Below are 15,210 nucleotides of genomic sequence, written 5' to 3'. Positions count from 1 at the left end.
CTTAGACCTTCTTGGACAACTGCTAACTCTTCCTGAACATTTTTTTACTTTTGGAATTCAGCATCATCTGCAAGGGGCCGGGTACTTTTTCTCCATGATTGTGTTGTAATTAGTTCTTTGATAAGGGTCATGTCTTTGTCTGTGTTCGTGGCAGCAATGATTTGTTTCACAGACAGAGCAGCTGGTGTGCTGGACTCCACAATAAAATTGAAATATTCCTCGTCCGTCCTGGATTTCGAACTGTGACAATGTAGCGGCACTCGTGAAAAGTAATCTGCTGGGTTTGATCCGTCGCAGGTTCGTATACCATCTCATAGTTGTACTCTTGCAGTCTCAACCCCCACCTCTTGATGCAAGGGGATGTCTTAGCCTTTGGGTTTCCAAAGATAGTGAGCAACGCAAGGTGATCCGTGATGATGGTGAATAGTTTACAATAGAGGAATATATGGCAATGTTCACAGTCCCAAACCACAGGCAGCCTCTCCTTCTCCAGCTGAGAATAGGTACATTCTGTTTCAGACCGGCTTCTACTGGTATAGGCCACAATGTGTCTCTGAATATTCAGGTGGTCTGTGTGTTAAGCTAGAATCGCCCCCAGCCCCACCGGGCTCGCATCAACTGTTATTTTGATATGTAACTTGTGATCAAAGTAGGCCATTTCAGTTGTATTCTAAATCACGTTTTATTTGTTTGTAACTCTGGTCACATTCAGGAGACCATTGAAACCGGACATTTCTCTTTTTAAAATCTCTTCAAGGGGCACTTACTGTACAAAGTTGTAAATGTATCTTGAGCAAAAGCTGGCCATAGCCAGAAAGGATTGCAGCATGGTAAGATCCAGGGGGGGCAGGTTTGGGGCAACTGTACCTTGCTGGGGTCTGGATTCATTTGCCCATCAGAGAATATGCAACAAAAAAAATAGATTTTGGTTTTGTGAAACTCACACTTCGCTGCATTCAGAGTGAGACCTGCATGAGCTAGTAACTGGCACACTTGAGTGAGGGTTTATTTTGTGTTCTTTTGTGTTTTCCTATAACCCAGTATGTCGTCACTGTGATTGAAAGCATGCATAACAGGTTGGATTATTCAGCAAATAACAACCTGAAATATCTCAGCAGCTGAAGATACTCTAAAACTCAGTTTCTTATATCTGAACAAACCAACATGAGTCAATTAAATAGTAATACACCTGCAGCTCTCCTCCAGCCAGTTGATGGTCTCCTCTATTCAGGTCAAGATGGGAAGAGATTTTGGCATCTTTCAATTGCATGATCATGTCCGCTATGTGTGGACCACGATGCTGGTCCCTCTTAATTGCTTTGTTAGTTTGGTGCATATCAACACAAATGTGCACCGCTTCTCTACTGTCCTTTTTTGTTACAACTACTATGGCCGAACCACAAAGCGTGGGGCCTGTGGAGCGTTTAATGATGTCATGTTTTAAAAGTGTTTCCAACTTTTTCTCTACAGCTTCCTGTAGATGGAAAGCATTTCTATAGTGCCGCTGAGCATCAGGGGGAATGTCTTCATTGATATGATATGATGGTGTTTTTTCATTTTCTTGAGTTTTTCTAGGCCATGGAGTAGCAACATGAATTAGCTTGTGATCCCAGACTGATAACAGAGGTTATAGTTAAAGGATATCAAACCCCATTTCAGCAGCGGTGGAAAACTGAACAAGCATGCACTAGACGAGGCCCATTTTAGGAATTGAATGGTGGCTTGCACTGACGTCTTTTTGCGTCACATAGTTCTTGTGAGCGACCCTTGCCTCTGTAATGGTTTAGAGGCTTTGTGTCTGACAGAGTGAGGCATGCTACAAGGGATAGGCTGTTTACCTTTTACACTGGCATGATATTAATCGACTCACCACTGTCTATGATGAAGGTTATCGGGTGACCGTTCACTTTCAATGTGATTTTGGGACAGTGTCCAAAGAAAGTTTGTTGCTTTGTTTGATGAGTTGTCTTTGAACTGTGATCTTCTTCACAAACAGCTAACCCCACATGTGCACACCTTCCTTTGGTAGATATCATCAGCTCACACCCATCTTCTTCGCTAGTACTTAACAGTGCAGTTGAAAAACTTCTGTATGACGAACTTGACAATGATTGATTAAGCTTGGTTTCTACTTGTCGTAGCTGATGTTGCTTTTTGGTTTTGTGGGCGTGGCGAGAGTGCTTCTGAAACGGTCCCGTGTCCATCTTTTCTTTCCGTTGTGACACACTTGATTTTTCCATGACTCAGCACACAGTTATGAAATGGTTCTCTTTCATACAACCTTTGCAGACTTGACCTAGGGCTGGACATTTACCTTCACAGGGAAACAAAAACCCACATTGGGAACATAGCTTCGATCTCCTTGAAGAAGTCGACTTATGTGCAGCTTTTTTATGCTTGTGCTTGCTTTTCACGGTCAATGCTGATTCATTGTGTGCTGACCCTGCTTCCATGTCAGCAGCTTGTTGGTCTGCTCGTTCTTCTGCCCTCTTAGCCATTAGAATTTTCTATAGACTGTGTATTTTCTCAACATGTGCCTTCTAAAAGAATCTGAAAGGCAGCCATCGATGACTCTGAAGCGCATGGCTTCTTCGCCAGTGAAGCCACAGAACTTGCATTGTTTAATGAGTGCATCAAGTCTTTCATCAAACTCATCCAGTGTTTCACCAACCTGTTGTCATACTTGGTTGAAGATTTACCTTTCATAATCGACATTCGGCATTCCATTGAACTTCGCTTCAAGCGCTTTTCTTTTGCTCTTCAGTATGATGTTGCATCAGTCTGTGAAACTTACTATTAGCACTTCTTTCACTTGTCAGTTATAGCGTCTTCCCAAGCCCTGGAGCATGCAAATAGATTACTCTACATGGGAGCTGCGGTTAAGCATCACTTTATTCTCCAGCATTCACTCGCACACTGCTCATTACATCATGCTTCCCATAACAACATCCTAACACCTGCCCGCATATCACATAGTTCCTGTTCGGAGTCTGTCCCAGAACCACAAGGGTCCTAGTGCGTATAGCATCAATATGTTACATCTGTGAGTCATTCTGATGAACTTCACGTCATGTTTAATCCCTGTGAAACATAAAAGTCATTCTGTTATCTTTGCATTTTCACACATATTACAAACTTTATCCACAATTGTTTGCAGCTGCTCTTTCTATGTTCGTCCATCCACTATCACAAAATAATGTTTATTATAATTTGAACTGTGCCGAAAGTAATTTTAGACGCCAATGTATGAATACGTTTTATCATACTACTTTGCAGCTCTGATTTAAAAGCAAGCAGATGAACAAGTAACTTATATTTGATACTGTTCTGTTTGACTTTTACGTAGCAGAATCAACCATAGGCGTCAACAGGCGATGTGCGACTCGAAACCTTTATGCAATGTCAGTGTTAGCAGACTCCTGTGTTATCAAACTTTCTGGTGCAGTGTCACAAAAAGGGACGTTAGCTTTTTCATTCTAGCAGCATGCCCAGCCACTGCAGGTCTGGTCTGCAGTTTTACCTTAACTGCCTTTACGATGCAGGTCAGTGCCATGCTTGAACAGGAGGACTGACTCCACTAATTGTTCCCTGGTAAAAATCTCTGGATTACTGATGCTTTGAGTTGAAAGGTATTGCCGTAGGTTTCTGCAGCTTCTCCTAACCACAGCCAAAATTGCCATACCCTCAGTGCACAAGTTGCTTTCAAACCCCAGATATTTTTTCTCTGGAGCAACAGATATTTAGACTCACTGACAGTGTAGTCATGAAAATGAGGAAAAGACAAGGATCATAAATAACATTTCAGAACATTGCAGCTCAATCCAAACAAGTCTTGAAAACATAAGAACATCTCAGTAACAGTATTTTTTTATTTTTTATCTGTGGGATATTGTTCTCAGTGAGATAATCTGCAGCAACATTACCCACTAACCATTCCTATAGTTTATATTGTTGTACATCAAAAGCTTCACTACACAAACACAAATAAATGAATAATTATAGTCTTCTTGTGGTAGTTTTTTAGGTCTCGCCAAGGCAGCACTTGTGCTGTCACTTTGAGACATGCTGTATTCAGGATATGAGCTTTAAGCTCCGCCCATGTTTTTTATTGGTTCCTTTGACTGTCTTTACCAAATGCTTTTGTTTCTTTGGTTAATATCTTTGCTAGTTCCCCCTTAGTGCCGCCTTTTCTCCTGTAGTACCCTCTCATAAAGACTGCCCCTGTTACATATGTTCTTAGTTAGCACAATTTTTAAAATTACTTTATTGGAGCAAAGCAGCATGTAACGCTGTGCTTCACCTTTAACTTTGGCCGCCACGTGTTCTTAGTTTTCTCAAGCGCGGCTCGACAAACTTTTGTAAGCAGACTGCCATTCACCATTTGATGTTGAACAATGGTGACCGTGCGCCTTTCATATAGTGTGGCTTGACAAAATAATTTTTTTAACTCCTATTTTTTTATGCAGTACGGCATGCCTCGCTTGATCTTTATGGCAAAACGCGTGACTTGCTTTTATTTTGGCCAGCAGGCCCAACTCTATTTTTAAATATGTTTTTAAAACAAGCACGGCACACTGCACTTGATATTCAATAATAACCCCCGCCATCTTTTTCTTTGGTGCAGTGGCTCACACAACATTATACACATGGGTGCCACTGTCCCAATACCTTTCCTTTTCCTCTTACCTTTTAGAAGTACCTATTGATGCATATGTAACCTTAGTCCTGATGATGAACTCAAGTTAACGAGTTCGAAACGCCGTCGACTCCACAACGTTATTTGCGGCTGTGAAAAAGGTCATGCCCTAATCATGAAAATGATGTTGCAATGATCAATGTTTTGTAAATATTGTGCCTGACCCTCATTGTTCATTTATCCTGCGCCGCCTCACGTTGCTCCTGCACCTTTGTGCCACTGCGCCGTTTTCACTCAACACTTCACTCCCAGTGTTCACATGGTTGTTATGGTTACTGTAATTTAGTTGTATTTCTGTACTTCTATCTACAAATAACAACCTTTAATCTCTTCTTGGTCTCCCTTGTCCTGTTTGTTATGCAATTTTCTAATGGTCTTTTCTACATGATTGACCAGTTGAGACATTGTTCTTCTGTTATCATATTTGCCCGGTCTCAACTGGGTTAACGGGTTTACTCCTGTTTTGTTTTTCCTACTGTCCCAATACCTAGCACAAGTAATTTCCATACTGCTACGCACCATGGGCGCGTTCCACTGTCATGCTTACCCCTATTCAGGGTACTTTACGGTCTCATCATGCAGCTAACTGATTTTAAAGACAAAAAATGCAATCCAAACACCTACTCCAGGCAAAACGGGTGGATTGTTACTTTTGGCACAAGACAATAAGGATTTAAAAAGATCCTCACAGGAAATACTTTAAGGCACTTTAACTGCAAAAAACCTCTTTTACATTTTGCAGCATTATCTTTTGCCGTGCTTCCCAAGCGTTGCTTCTAATCATTTCATTTTATTAATTGTGAGTGCAGTACGTTATCTGGCGAATAGAGGTCCCTTTACAACTCCACAGGTACACCCAGTAACAGCCTGTGGTACTGCACCCTTTTCTTTCCTCGAGGATTTTATTTCAAGACTTAGGCTACTGCTGGGATATTTCACCCCCAAAAAAACATTATCATTTGCAACACTAATAGTTCTAAATTTTACCAATGCGAGACCCATTGCTTTGCACATGCAAGTCTGTATTTACTGCAGTTGCTGGTAAAATAACATGCAGAACAGAGAATTCTATAGTGCCCGTGTCAAAATTATATTGAGCCACATGTTTGTGCTGTGGGAGCAGGAGTGAGTGTGCAATGGCCATCGCTTTGGGAAGGAGTGAAACAGTATAAGCTTGTACAGAGTCCATCTCCGGAAAGACACGTTCAGCTTGAGCCCCTGTCATGAATGACAAGCATGTATGTGAACATTTCTGTAGGCCTGACCTAGAGCGACGAGAATGTATCTGTCCAGCCTTTGCCTGCAGTAAGTAGTCAGAACAGAAAGTATGCACTCGTCAATTTCGGATATCACATTCCTGTTGTAATAAAGATGTGCTCAGTTCTGAAAGTAACATTACTTGAATGTGGATGAATATGTCCACTGGGGGCTGGTTCAGAATAATAATGCAAGTGCCCAGTTCTGCATGCCAAGGCCAGAATGATAGGGAAGTGTGTGTAGAGTCCTGGACAACACACGTACCGAAATATGATGTTGGTATTTACAACAAACTATGAGACATGCTGTCCTCAGAAATTGTTTTCTTAGTCTGAAAACAGATATTGATGTTCCTCACATGAAAAGGCATGCCAGTCAAGTTTATGACAGTGAAAACTAGGGTTTGCCATTAGCTATCATATTTATTGGAGGACTATCCATTTCTTTACAGAAAGTGTAGAACTGGAGTAATCCGGGAAAAGTACCTGGATTAAAACAAATATAGATTTACTACATTAGGCACCAGAAAACGTCACTTGAGAGAATGCAGTTGTCAATTTGGAGAGCATTAAGGATCTGTGTAGTTAGTCGCCAATACAGCAGAGTAGAAGTGAGGCATCCACAACTCTATATGCCGGTATGTTCTTGTCTGTTATAGCTTCGTAGAGACACTGGACAGCTGGAGGCATTGTCCTTCTCCAACTCCACAGCCGGCTCTGCGATGACAGACTTGCCATACACTGGCACAAGACTCTGCCCCTTAAATTTTAATGTACAAATAAATTAGCTTTTGTTTTTCTGTCAAATCTTGCATCGTCTGTCAACAGAGCCTTTGTGGAGAATGTCACTAAAGAGTACCATCACCGTGCCACTTGTGTTGAGTCTCAAATTCAAACCTAGAAGAGAACAGAAAAATGTTACTGTCATTCTCTGGCTGGGGTAAACGGTGGGATGAAAGTACTAGAATGAAAGCTATAGGCACAGTAGAGATCCACTGAACCACCTACCCCCACTGGGCTTTAATAATAGTTGTTTCCACTGGAGACTGTGGCAAATCACTTCTGCAGAGGTTGCTGCTGGGGTGGCTTTTGAAGCTGCTTAATACAAACCTGCAGAACCCTTGACAGCAGGTGCCAGGGAGCACTGCAGAGGCCCTTAGTAAAGAGGCCAGGCAACTACAGACAGAGAGCCAAGAGCAAGAGCTGCAAACCAAGAGAAATATAATTGCAGTGGCATATCTGATAGAGATATCTAGCTGCAGATTCCTTACCTTTGAATTTCCAATGCGCCAGACTGGATACAGAAACATTTGCGTGAACAGTACCCCTGCGCACCATACAGTGGCTTTGTTCAGTTCCATGCAGTGTCGACGGCACCAGAAGTGATGTCGCGGTCACCTATATAGGCGCCATCCAGACATGGGAGCTTCAGTTCTTTTCTTTCTTAGCACTGAGCTGGAGAAGAGCTACTCCTCTGTCTCAGCTTTTTGTCGAATATTTTTTCTTGTGTGTCCTCCAGGAAGGTAGGGTTTAAGCTGTGTGGCGCCTGTCGTTGTGCCATGTAGGTTACTGACCCACACCTTGTTTGCTTATGGTGTTTCGAGTTGTGCTTGGACTGCCAGGCCTCACGACTCAGTCGAGTTCAGACTGCCGGGTCATGGCGCCGAACACTTTGAGAGAACGGTCCCTAAAGTTGCTTCCAGCCCAGACCCCAACACCATCTGGCGCAACTCCTAGGAGGTCCAGCTTCTAATTGATAAAGTCGCAGGACTGATCCAAAAGCCCTAAGTCATCTTCTTGCACTCAATGTCCTCGGGCACTCGGGGAAGAGGCACAGAAAGAAGAAGAGGTCTAAATGGACTTCGACTTCACCTCGTCCATCGAAAGCTGGAGAGACGAGTGTGGAACATCAGCGTTCCAGGCACTGGTCTGCGGAGCCGTTGCCAGGTCCAACTCCACGCCTACCCTCGTTTCCAAGAGCCGGAGCAACCCCCACTCAAATAAAGGAGTTTTACAAGGCCATGCGCTGAGGATTTGAGCGGGCGGCCTCCTCCAGAGCGTCTTCGGACACACAGGGTCAAGGGGAGACCCCATCAAGTTCCATGCTGACTGCTCCAATGGGGTCTCATGGATCCGATCCAGATCGGCGCTGGTCGTGTCAACACGACCTTCTCTGGCGCCGGTCCTGATGTTGATGATCACAATGCCACTGGCGCCTACCGGTGGCACCAGCCCCATTCTTATCCCCAATGACTAGGAGTCAGAACGGCATTGATCAATGCTGAGTCTGGCATTGACAGAGCCCATTGATGACTCTAGGTCGTTGCCTGAGCCTTCTGTGGAGCATACAGCCATCGGGGAAGAGTGGGAGGGGTCACTGGACCCTTTAGAACACCAGTTGTACACCATTGTTGAAACTTTGGACTGGTATGACGAACTAGAAGAGGCCAGTGGACTGGACACCTCTCCAGATACTGATTTGTTCCCTACACCTACCGTGGCTACAGAGGAGGGAGCGTCTCATGCAACGGTGGTGAAGAGGGCAAGCTTCCCTCTGTGGTGGTCAAGACTAACCTCTTGACCAAAGTGCTTCGGTCTGGGGCTTCCTCATATGAACCTCTATTGCCCTTTAACAGAGCACTGACTGATGTCCTTCTAAGACTTGGTCCCAGCCTAGCACAGGGGGAAAACAGCGTTTACAATGATGACAATACCACGCAGGTACATAAAAATGCGGTCGTTACTCGACCGCGTTTTTACCACGTGTGCCTTTACATTGCAAGATGTTTCAACGACTTGTGCTAGGTGGCGTGCAACACCAGGGAATGTGTTGGATTTTAAATTCAACACCTTCCCTGCTGTTGTGCTAACTGGTGTAGGAATAGTAATTTATACTATTCCTAAATTCAGCGCGCCACCTAGCGCAAGTCGTTCAAACGTCTTGCGATGTAAAGGCACGCACGGTAACAACGCGGTCGTTGTAACGACCGCATTGTTATGTACCGAGTGGTAAAAGCATGTGTTGTTACGTGCTATATTCGCACAGGGGCTCCTGTGAACAGGACAATTGCCCACCACCAATGCTCTATCCGGGGTGATCCTAGTTTTCTCAGCCAACACCCCACCCCTGGAAGCTGGGTAATCCATGCCTCATCTTCCCATGGCACCTTCCCTGCCGCTCCCCCAAACAGGGAATCCAATAGACTGGACACACCTGGAATTGCAGTTGGTGAACACCACGTGCCTTTTAAAATATTTCTCCCATACAATATGGAAAACGGTTGCGCAAGTGCTGTTACAGGTCCTGGAGCAGGCCCGTGCCATCCTCTCCCAAGCAGTGAAAGATGGGTGGGATGTAGCAAAGTTTATTAGGTGTGGTCTGGATACGACTGACTCGCTGGGCAGAGTGGTAGCCTCATTGCGCTATGCCTGGCTTCGAACATTTGGCTTTTCGGGGGGTTTCCAGTCCAACCTCATGGACATGCCCTTCGATGGGACTCATCTCTTTGGAGACAAGACAGACTCGTGCTGGAGCACTTCAAGGACTCGCGTGCTGCGGTCAAGTCCTTTTGCCTCTCAGTGACACCTCAGTCCCAGTCTGCCTTTTGCCCCTTTCGTGGCTATAGAAGGGGTGTGCCATCGCGTTAACAATATCCTAGCCACCATCCTGCGCACACTTCGCAAAACAAACTCCGCTGTCAATGCCTATCGGATCAAGAGTGGTGTCTCCATTCGGAGATGGCACAAGGACTCTTTTTAGCAGTGGGAAGAGCCTTGGTTAGATCTGTTTGCCTCCGAAGAGAACGCGCAATGTCAGCAGTATTGTGTGCTATCGCTCGGATACACTTTTCGTGTGAGTGGAGCTCAGGCCACTTGTGCGCTTTTACGCCCATACCGCTTCTGCTCAGAGTTCTCAAGAAATTCAAGAATGACCAGATCCAAGTCATTCTTGTGGCTCTGGACTGGGTACTAGGAGTTTGGTATTCCGAGCGTCTTCAAATGAACATTGATTCTCCGATCAGGCTGCCCCTGCGGGAGGATCTTCTGTTGCCGCAGCATGGGAGGGTCCTCCGCCTAAACCTGTCAACTCTGCCATCTTGCGTGGAGGTTGAGCGGCGACAGCTGATAGCTTTTGACCTTCCTCGCAAAGTCTGTTAAGTTATCTTGGCAGCCAGGGGGCCCTCTGCCAAAACGGTATACACCTGCAGTTGGTAAAATATTGTAGAAAAAAGTCTATTGACCCTCTTTCTGCCTCTCTTTCTGATATTCTTCTCTTCATTATTACCCTTACCCAGCAGGGCTCTGCTCTGGGCACTCTTAAGGGTTATCTCTCTGCTCTGTCCACTTTCCTGCTGCCGCCTGACCAGCCCTCTTTGCTAAAGTACCCTATTGTACATATGTTTCTGCAAGAGTTTGTATATATGTTTCCCCCTTTGGCCTTCATCATGCCTCAGTGGGATCTGAACCTGATTCTCACTTACCTCTTGTGTGCTCCTTTGAGCCGCTACACAATCGTCCCCTCCGGCTGCTTACCAACAAGATAGTTTTTCTAGTGGCAATATCATCAGCCCGCAGGGTGAGTGAGCTGTGGGCTTTATCATCCAAGCCTCCCTTTCTTACGGTATTGCTGGACAAGGCTGTGCTTCGCACCTGGGTCTCTTTCCTACCTAATGTGGTGACCTCATTCTATTTGGGACAATTTGTAACCCTACCTATCTTTCATGCTCCTCCACATCCACTAAAGACGAGGAGCGACTCCACCACCTGAACCCAAAAAGAGTATTGTTGTTCTACCTTGACCGAACAAAAGAGTTTTGGGCTGACGACCAACTCTTTGTGGGTTATGTAGGAGTGAGAAAAAGTCGGGCAGTTCAGAAATGGACCATAACGCATTGGGTTATTCTCTGTATCAAGGTCTGCTATGCCCTGGCTAAAAAGCAGCCTCCTGAGGGTTTAAGAGCCAACCACCAGGGAAATAGCTCCGACCACTGCGTTAGCTCATGGGGTTCCATTACTGGACATCTGCCGGGCAGCAACGTCCCTGCACATGTTTGCTAAACACTACTGCCTGGATAGCCAGGTCCGCAAGGAACAGCATTTCACCTATTTGGTCCTGCAGGACTTCTTAGTATAGTCAATTTGTACGCAGCCCACCACCAGGATGGTATGACTTGGGTATCTATTCAAAAGGTAAGGAATCTGCAGCTAGAAGTCTCTATCAGATTAACAAGTTACTTACCTTTGGCGCGTTATCTGGTAGCGGCAATATCTATCTGCAGATTCCTTACAGACCCACCCATGCCTCCCTGCTCTGAAGAAATATTTCTAGTGCTAGGGTTGTTCCCCTTACAAGGCCCTAGTTTCAACACACACTAGTCAGTTGAATTCATGGCTCTGTGGAAAGCCATGAAAGGTAACTGATGTCCGCATGCCTGGGTGGTGCCTATATAGGTGACTGCGACATCACTTCGTGCTCCAAAGATGCGGCGCAGAACTGAACAAAGCCAACCAACAGCAGGCAGAGGTACTGCTCAAGCAAACGTTTCCAGATCTAGTCTGATGCCTGGGAAATTCAAAGGTAAGGAATCTGCAGCTAGATATTGTCTCTACCAGATAATGAGTTACTGAAGGTAAGTAACATGTTCTTCACCTGCAGTTCTCTTTTTAGGTCTGGCGTTAGCCAGGACCTTTTGATTTTACTAATATATTCATCATATTCTTACAAATAGGAGCTTTCTGCCACCTCTCTTCATCCACTGGTCTGTTGTGTCATTCATATTTTGCTTCCACCCACTACAGCATACAGAATAGGGCAGTGGGTCAGCATACATAAGCCACTGGTTAAGTTCACTTTGAGTGATTGCATTTTGCTCTTTCACAAAGAGCACATTCGCACACCAGCTAGTTCCCTTCAGTGCCAGTGTTTGTGCATTTACTTTATATTTACTTTAGTGTTGCCATGGTGTTTAGCGCCTGATGTGAATGTAGTGCACTTCTGATGCAACACAAGACACTTCCCATCTTTATTAGAGCCCATCTCCTGCCAGTGCTATTGTAAATTCCTTTTTGAGTGTCTTGCTTTTCTGACTGCTGCTATTTCCTAGCATACCACATTGTATCCATTTGAAACTGTTCTGTATCAAGTTATACTCTTTTTACTTTTTGTGTTTCTCTCTTTCCTTCTGTGGCTTTCTTTATCATTCTTTTGCTTTCCTTGTTTCTATTTCCTTCTTTCACTTACCTTAATTTCCTTTCCTTCTTTCTCCTTTCTCTTTTCTTCTTCCTTTCTTGCCTTCTTTCATCTTCCTTTTTTCTTTCTTGCCTTCTTTCACTTCCTTTCATCCTTTCATGCCTTCCCTTTTTCTTCTTTTACTTACTTTGCTTACCTTCTTTCTTTCGATTTCCCTTTTTTCTTTTGTTTTCTGTTTTCCTTTCTATTTCTTTCCTTCCTTCCTTTCTTCCTTTCATTAGTTTGTGTTTGGTGTCATTCACATTTTTCATCCACCTACTCCAGCACGCATTAAGGGCCAAAGCACAGGCCCATTTAAGCCATTGGCTGACTTCACTACGTGTTACACCATGCTGCCCTTTCACAAGGAACACATCCACAGACAAAGACGTTCCCTTCAATGCTAGGGAATACTAAGGTAATGTACGTTTTCTTTTAGATTGATGAGGGGTCGGCCATATTCCAAAACAATTACATTTTGCAAATACCATGACAAAAAAAACAGAATTGGCAGAATATTAGCAGCCAACGCCAGACCTTTTGACTTTGCCAGTGCTTGTTTCAAGTATGGTAAGCAGATGAGAATCCTTCCAAAAAGGCACATTTTCTCTAGGATTCGCATATGCTTTTTGCAAAATGATCATCAAAATGTCCCAGTCCTTCCCAGGCGAGCATAAAGAAAAGGGGCTTGAAGACCCTTCCGTGGGAGGAGCACAGCATGAGGACCTTGGAGATGCTTCCTCGGCAGGAATATTGGTGGAGAGCTTGGAGACCATTTCTTAAGAGGAGTACAGGGGTGTGGGCAGAGGTTAGAGGCCTTTCCTCATAAAGATCACGGGCAAGGAGCTTCAAGATCATTCTGCTAACTGAGCACAGGGAGGTGGAGAAGGATTGGAGACCATTCTTTTAGACAAGCACATAATTGAGGGTCTTAAATATCTTTGCCCTTCCTAATGGGAAAGACAGAGGTGAGTGGCTAGGATATCTCCGCCTAAAGGAACGTATTGGTGCCTGGGGATAACAACTTAAGGAAAGCACAGGTATATTGCATTTGGAGGTATTTTCTATTGGAGGATGAAGCCCTTGCTCTGGAGGAGAACACAAGATACATGAGTTTAGGAACCCTTGGAAAGAGCACACAGTGAAAGGCTTAGATGTCTCTTCCTGAGTAAACAGGCTGGGTAAAGAGCTTAGAGACCTCACTTATTTCAGGGTTAGAAATAGTATCTCAATATAGGAATCAAAGTGAGTGTAGAATTCCAATGCGACCCCAAAGAGAGTTCTATTGTGCAAATCCCAGCACTGGGACAGCAGAGTGTAAAAGGATATTATTGAGGAGGCATTTTTTTCTACCAAACATCTTTACAAACCTGCTCAAAATGAAATGCATTACCTGTTGCGAGCATCAAAGGGTCACAGACCCATGGGAGCACTGGGGTGCTGCTCCTCCGTTGTGAAACTTGGAAAAAAGAGAAAGAGAAGAAAGAAAGTTAAGCTCCCACCTCTCAAGAATCCCATTTAGCACACCATATCTGAGCCTTGACTACTTAGTCAATGATCACCATTAGTAGATTTCAAGCTACATCATTCATGAAGCCAATATTGACTTCCATAAATTGTATTGCATCCATCCCAGACAGAATTAGCCACAGCAGCTCTCCCTCTAATCATGTTTATGGTTTGCACTAGGGTTTAAGGTTCCCCAGCTGCCCATGTACCTTTCATATGTCATTAACTTTGTATTTTATGTGCTTCCTTCAGCTATTCTCCTATAGTGTGACAAGCCCTGTAGAAATGCTGTCAGCCCTGGAGAAATGCTCTCCATACCACTGGAGTCAAGCTATCCTGGCTGATGAGGGGTGAAACCCGGAAACCGGTTCTAGGATCGTTGTTTCCAGTCCAGGGAGGACCTGGCCTGGCAGTTCGGGCTGGACTGTTCCCATTGGATGCCGTGTCAAGACTGATTTGCATATGGCTGGGTCCAAACTGGAATGGCATGGTGAGAAAAAAACGATAGATTTAGGCCCAGATCTCTGTACTGGGGTGAATGCATGACATTGTTCTGCATTCTGTCCACCAATTCTTCTTTTTGCAGGAAAAACAAGCCGGCACACACGTCATTTGGTGCAGGTGTGTGATGATGATAAAATAAAGAGTTTCAGGTCCTGCTGCTAGATACTCTGGTTCACGGGTTGTGTGTACCACCTAGAAAGATACAGAGGGGTGGCTATTTACATTAGGATACTTCTATTGGATATGTGGGGGAACCAATTACCCAAATCCTTTAAAAAACTATTACCGATAGTGTGAAAAATTGGCGCTATATCAGACACCTCATTTCCAATTTTCATATCAGAAATCCTTTTCCGGGCAGTTAATCCGATTGGTTCAACAGAAATTAAACAAACTTATGACTTGCAGAATGCATTAGAATAGCTAAAAGTAAGCCGGGGACTGGAAATGTGAAGCCTCAGTTACAAGGATTAAAGTGGCCAATCTCCCTAAACGGTGGTTTACATTTTATAGGGGTAGGGGCTTGGCTAAATGCTAGAGAATGAATGGTAGGTGAACAGACATACATATCTAACACTAACAGGCAGCCTGCTTCACTCTGAAGGATCAAGGGACACCAAGATGGCACCCAATACCCTGTAGGGAGAGGGTGACTTTGTGGTGGAATGGAGTTGGGTGACAATAGGCCCAGTAACTAGGTCAATGTAAATTGTAATTTGCCTAGTATTGGTTTGTGGATGGAGTCGAGGGTGAACTTGGTATTGACTTCGACCTCAAGGGCTGGTCAGTGTCCTCTTGATTTCAAGGCTTGGTACCTTAGCTTTGAGAGTCTCCCAGTATCAAGGGTGACTTTCAGCATTGAATGATTTCTGTAGGAAGCTGGCTCTGTATATACTATACCAAAGCGAGGTATGGTGTGCACAGAGTCCAGTGGATCCCCAGAGGCTTTATAAAGGCTGAAGTAGAAAATATCTTACTCACTTTTGTGGCAGTGTGGTTGAGCAGGTAGGCTTATC

General features: G+C 44.4%; 1 protein-coding gene across 1 annotated transcript in view; it reads right to left on the bottom strand.

The window, feature by feature from the left end:
- Positions 1-2,876: 2,876 nt before the first annotated feature.
- The window catches only part of C3_1H21orf58 (chromosome 3_1 C21orf58 homolog), a 170,147-nt gene continuing 157,813 nt past the window's right edge, over positions 2,877-15,210 (bottom strand). The window contains exons 8-9 of the mRNA XM_085645157.1: positions 13,575-13,640; positions 2,877-6,849 (exon numbers count right to left, since the gene is read on the bottom strand). Coding sequence (XP_085501283.1) covers positions 13,595-13,640 — 46 coding nt within the window. The 3' untranslated portion in view covers positions 2,877-6,849; positions 13,575-13,594. The remainder of the gene's footprint in view (positions 6,850-13,574; positions 13,641-15,210) is intronic.

The sequence above is a fragment of the Triturus cristatus genome, chromosome 3_1 (genome assembly GCF_964204655.1).
Source record: "Triturus cristatus chromosome 3_1, aTriCri1.1, whole genome shotgun sequence".
Classification (NCBI taxonomy): Eukaryota; Metazoa; Chordata; class Amphibia; order Caudata; family Salamandridae; genus Triturus; species Triturus cristatus.
Note: the sequence above shows the minus strand (reverse complement) of the source record. Positions and strands in the feature narration are given on the sequence as shown.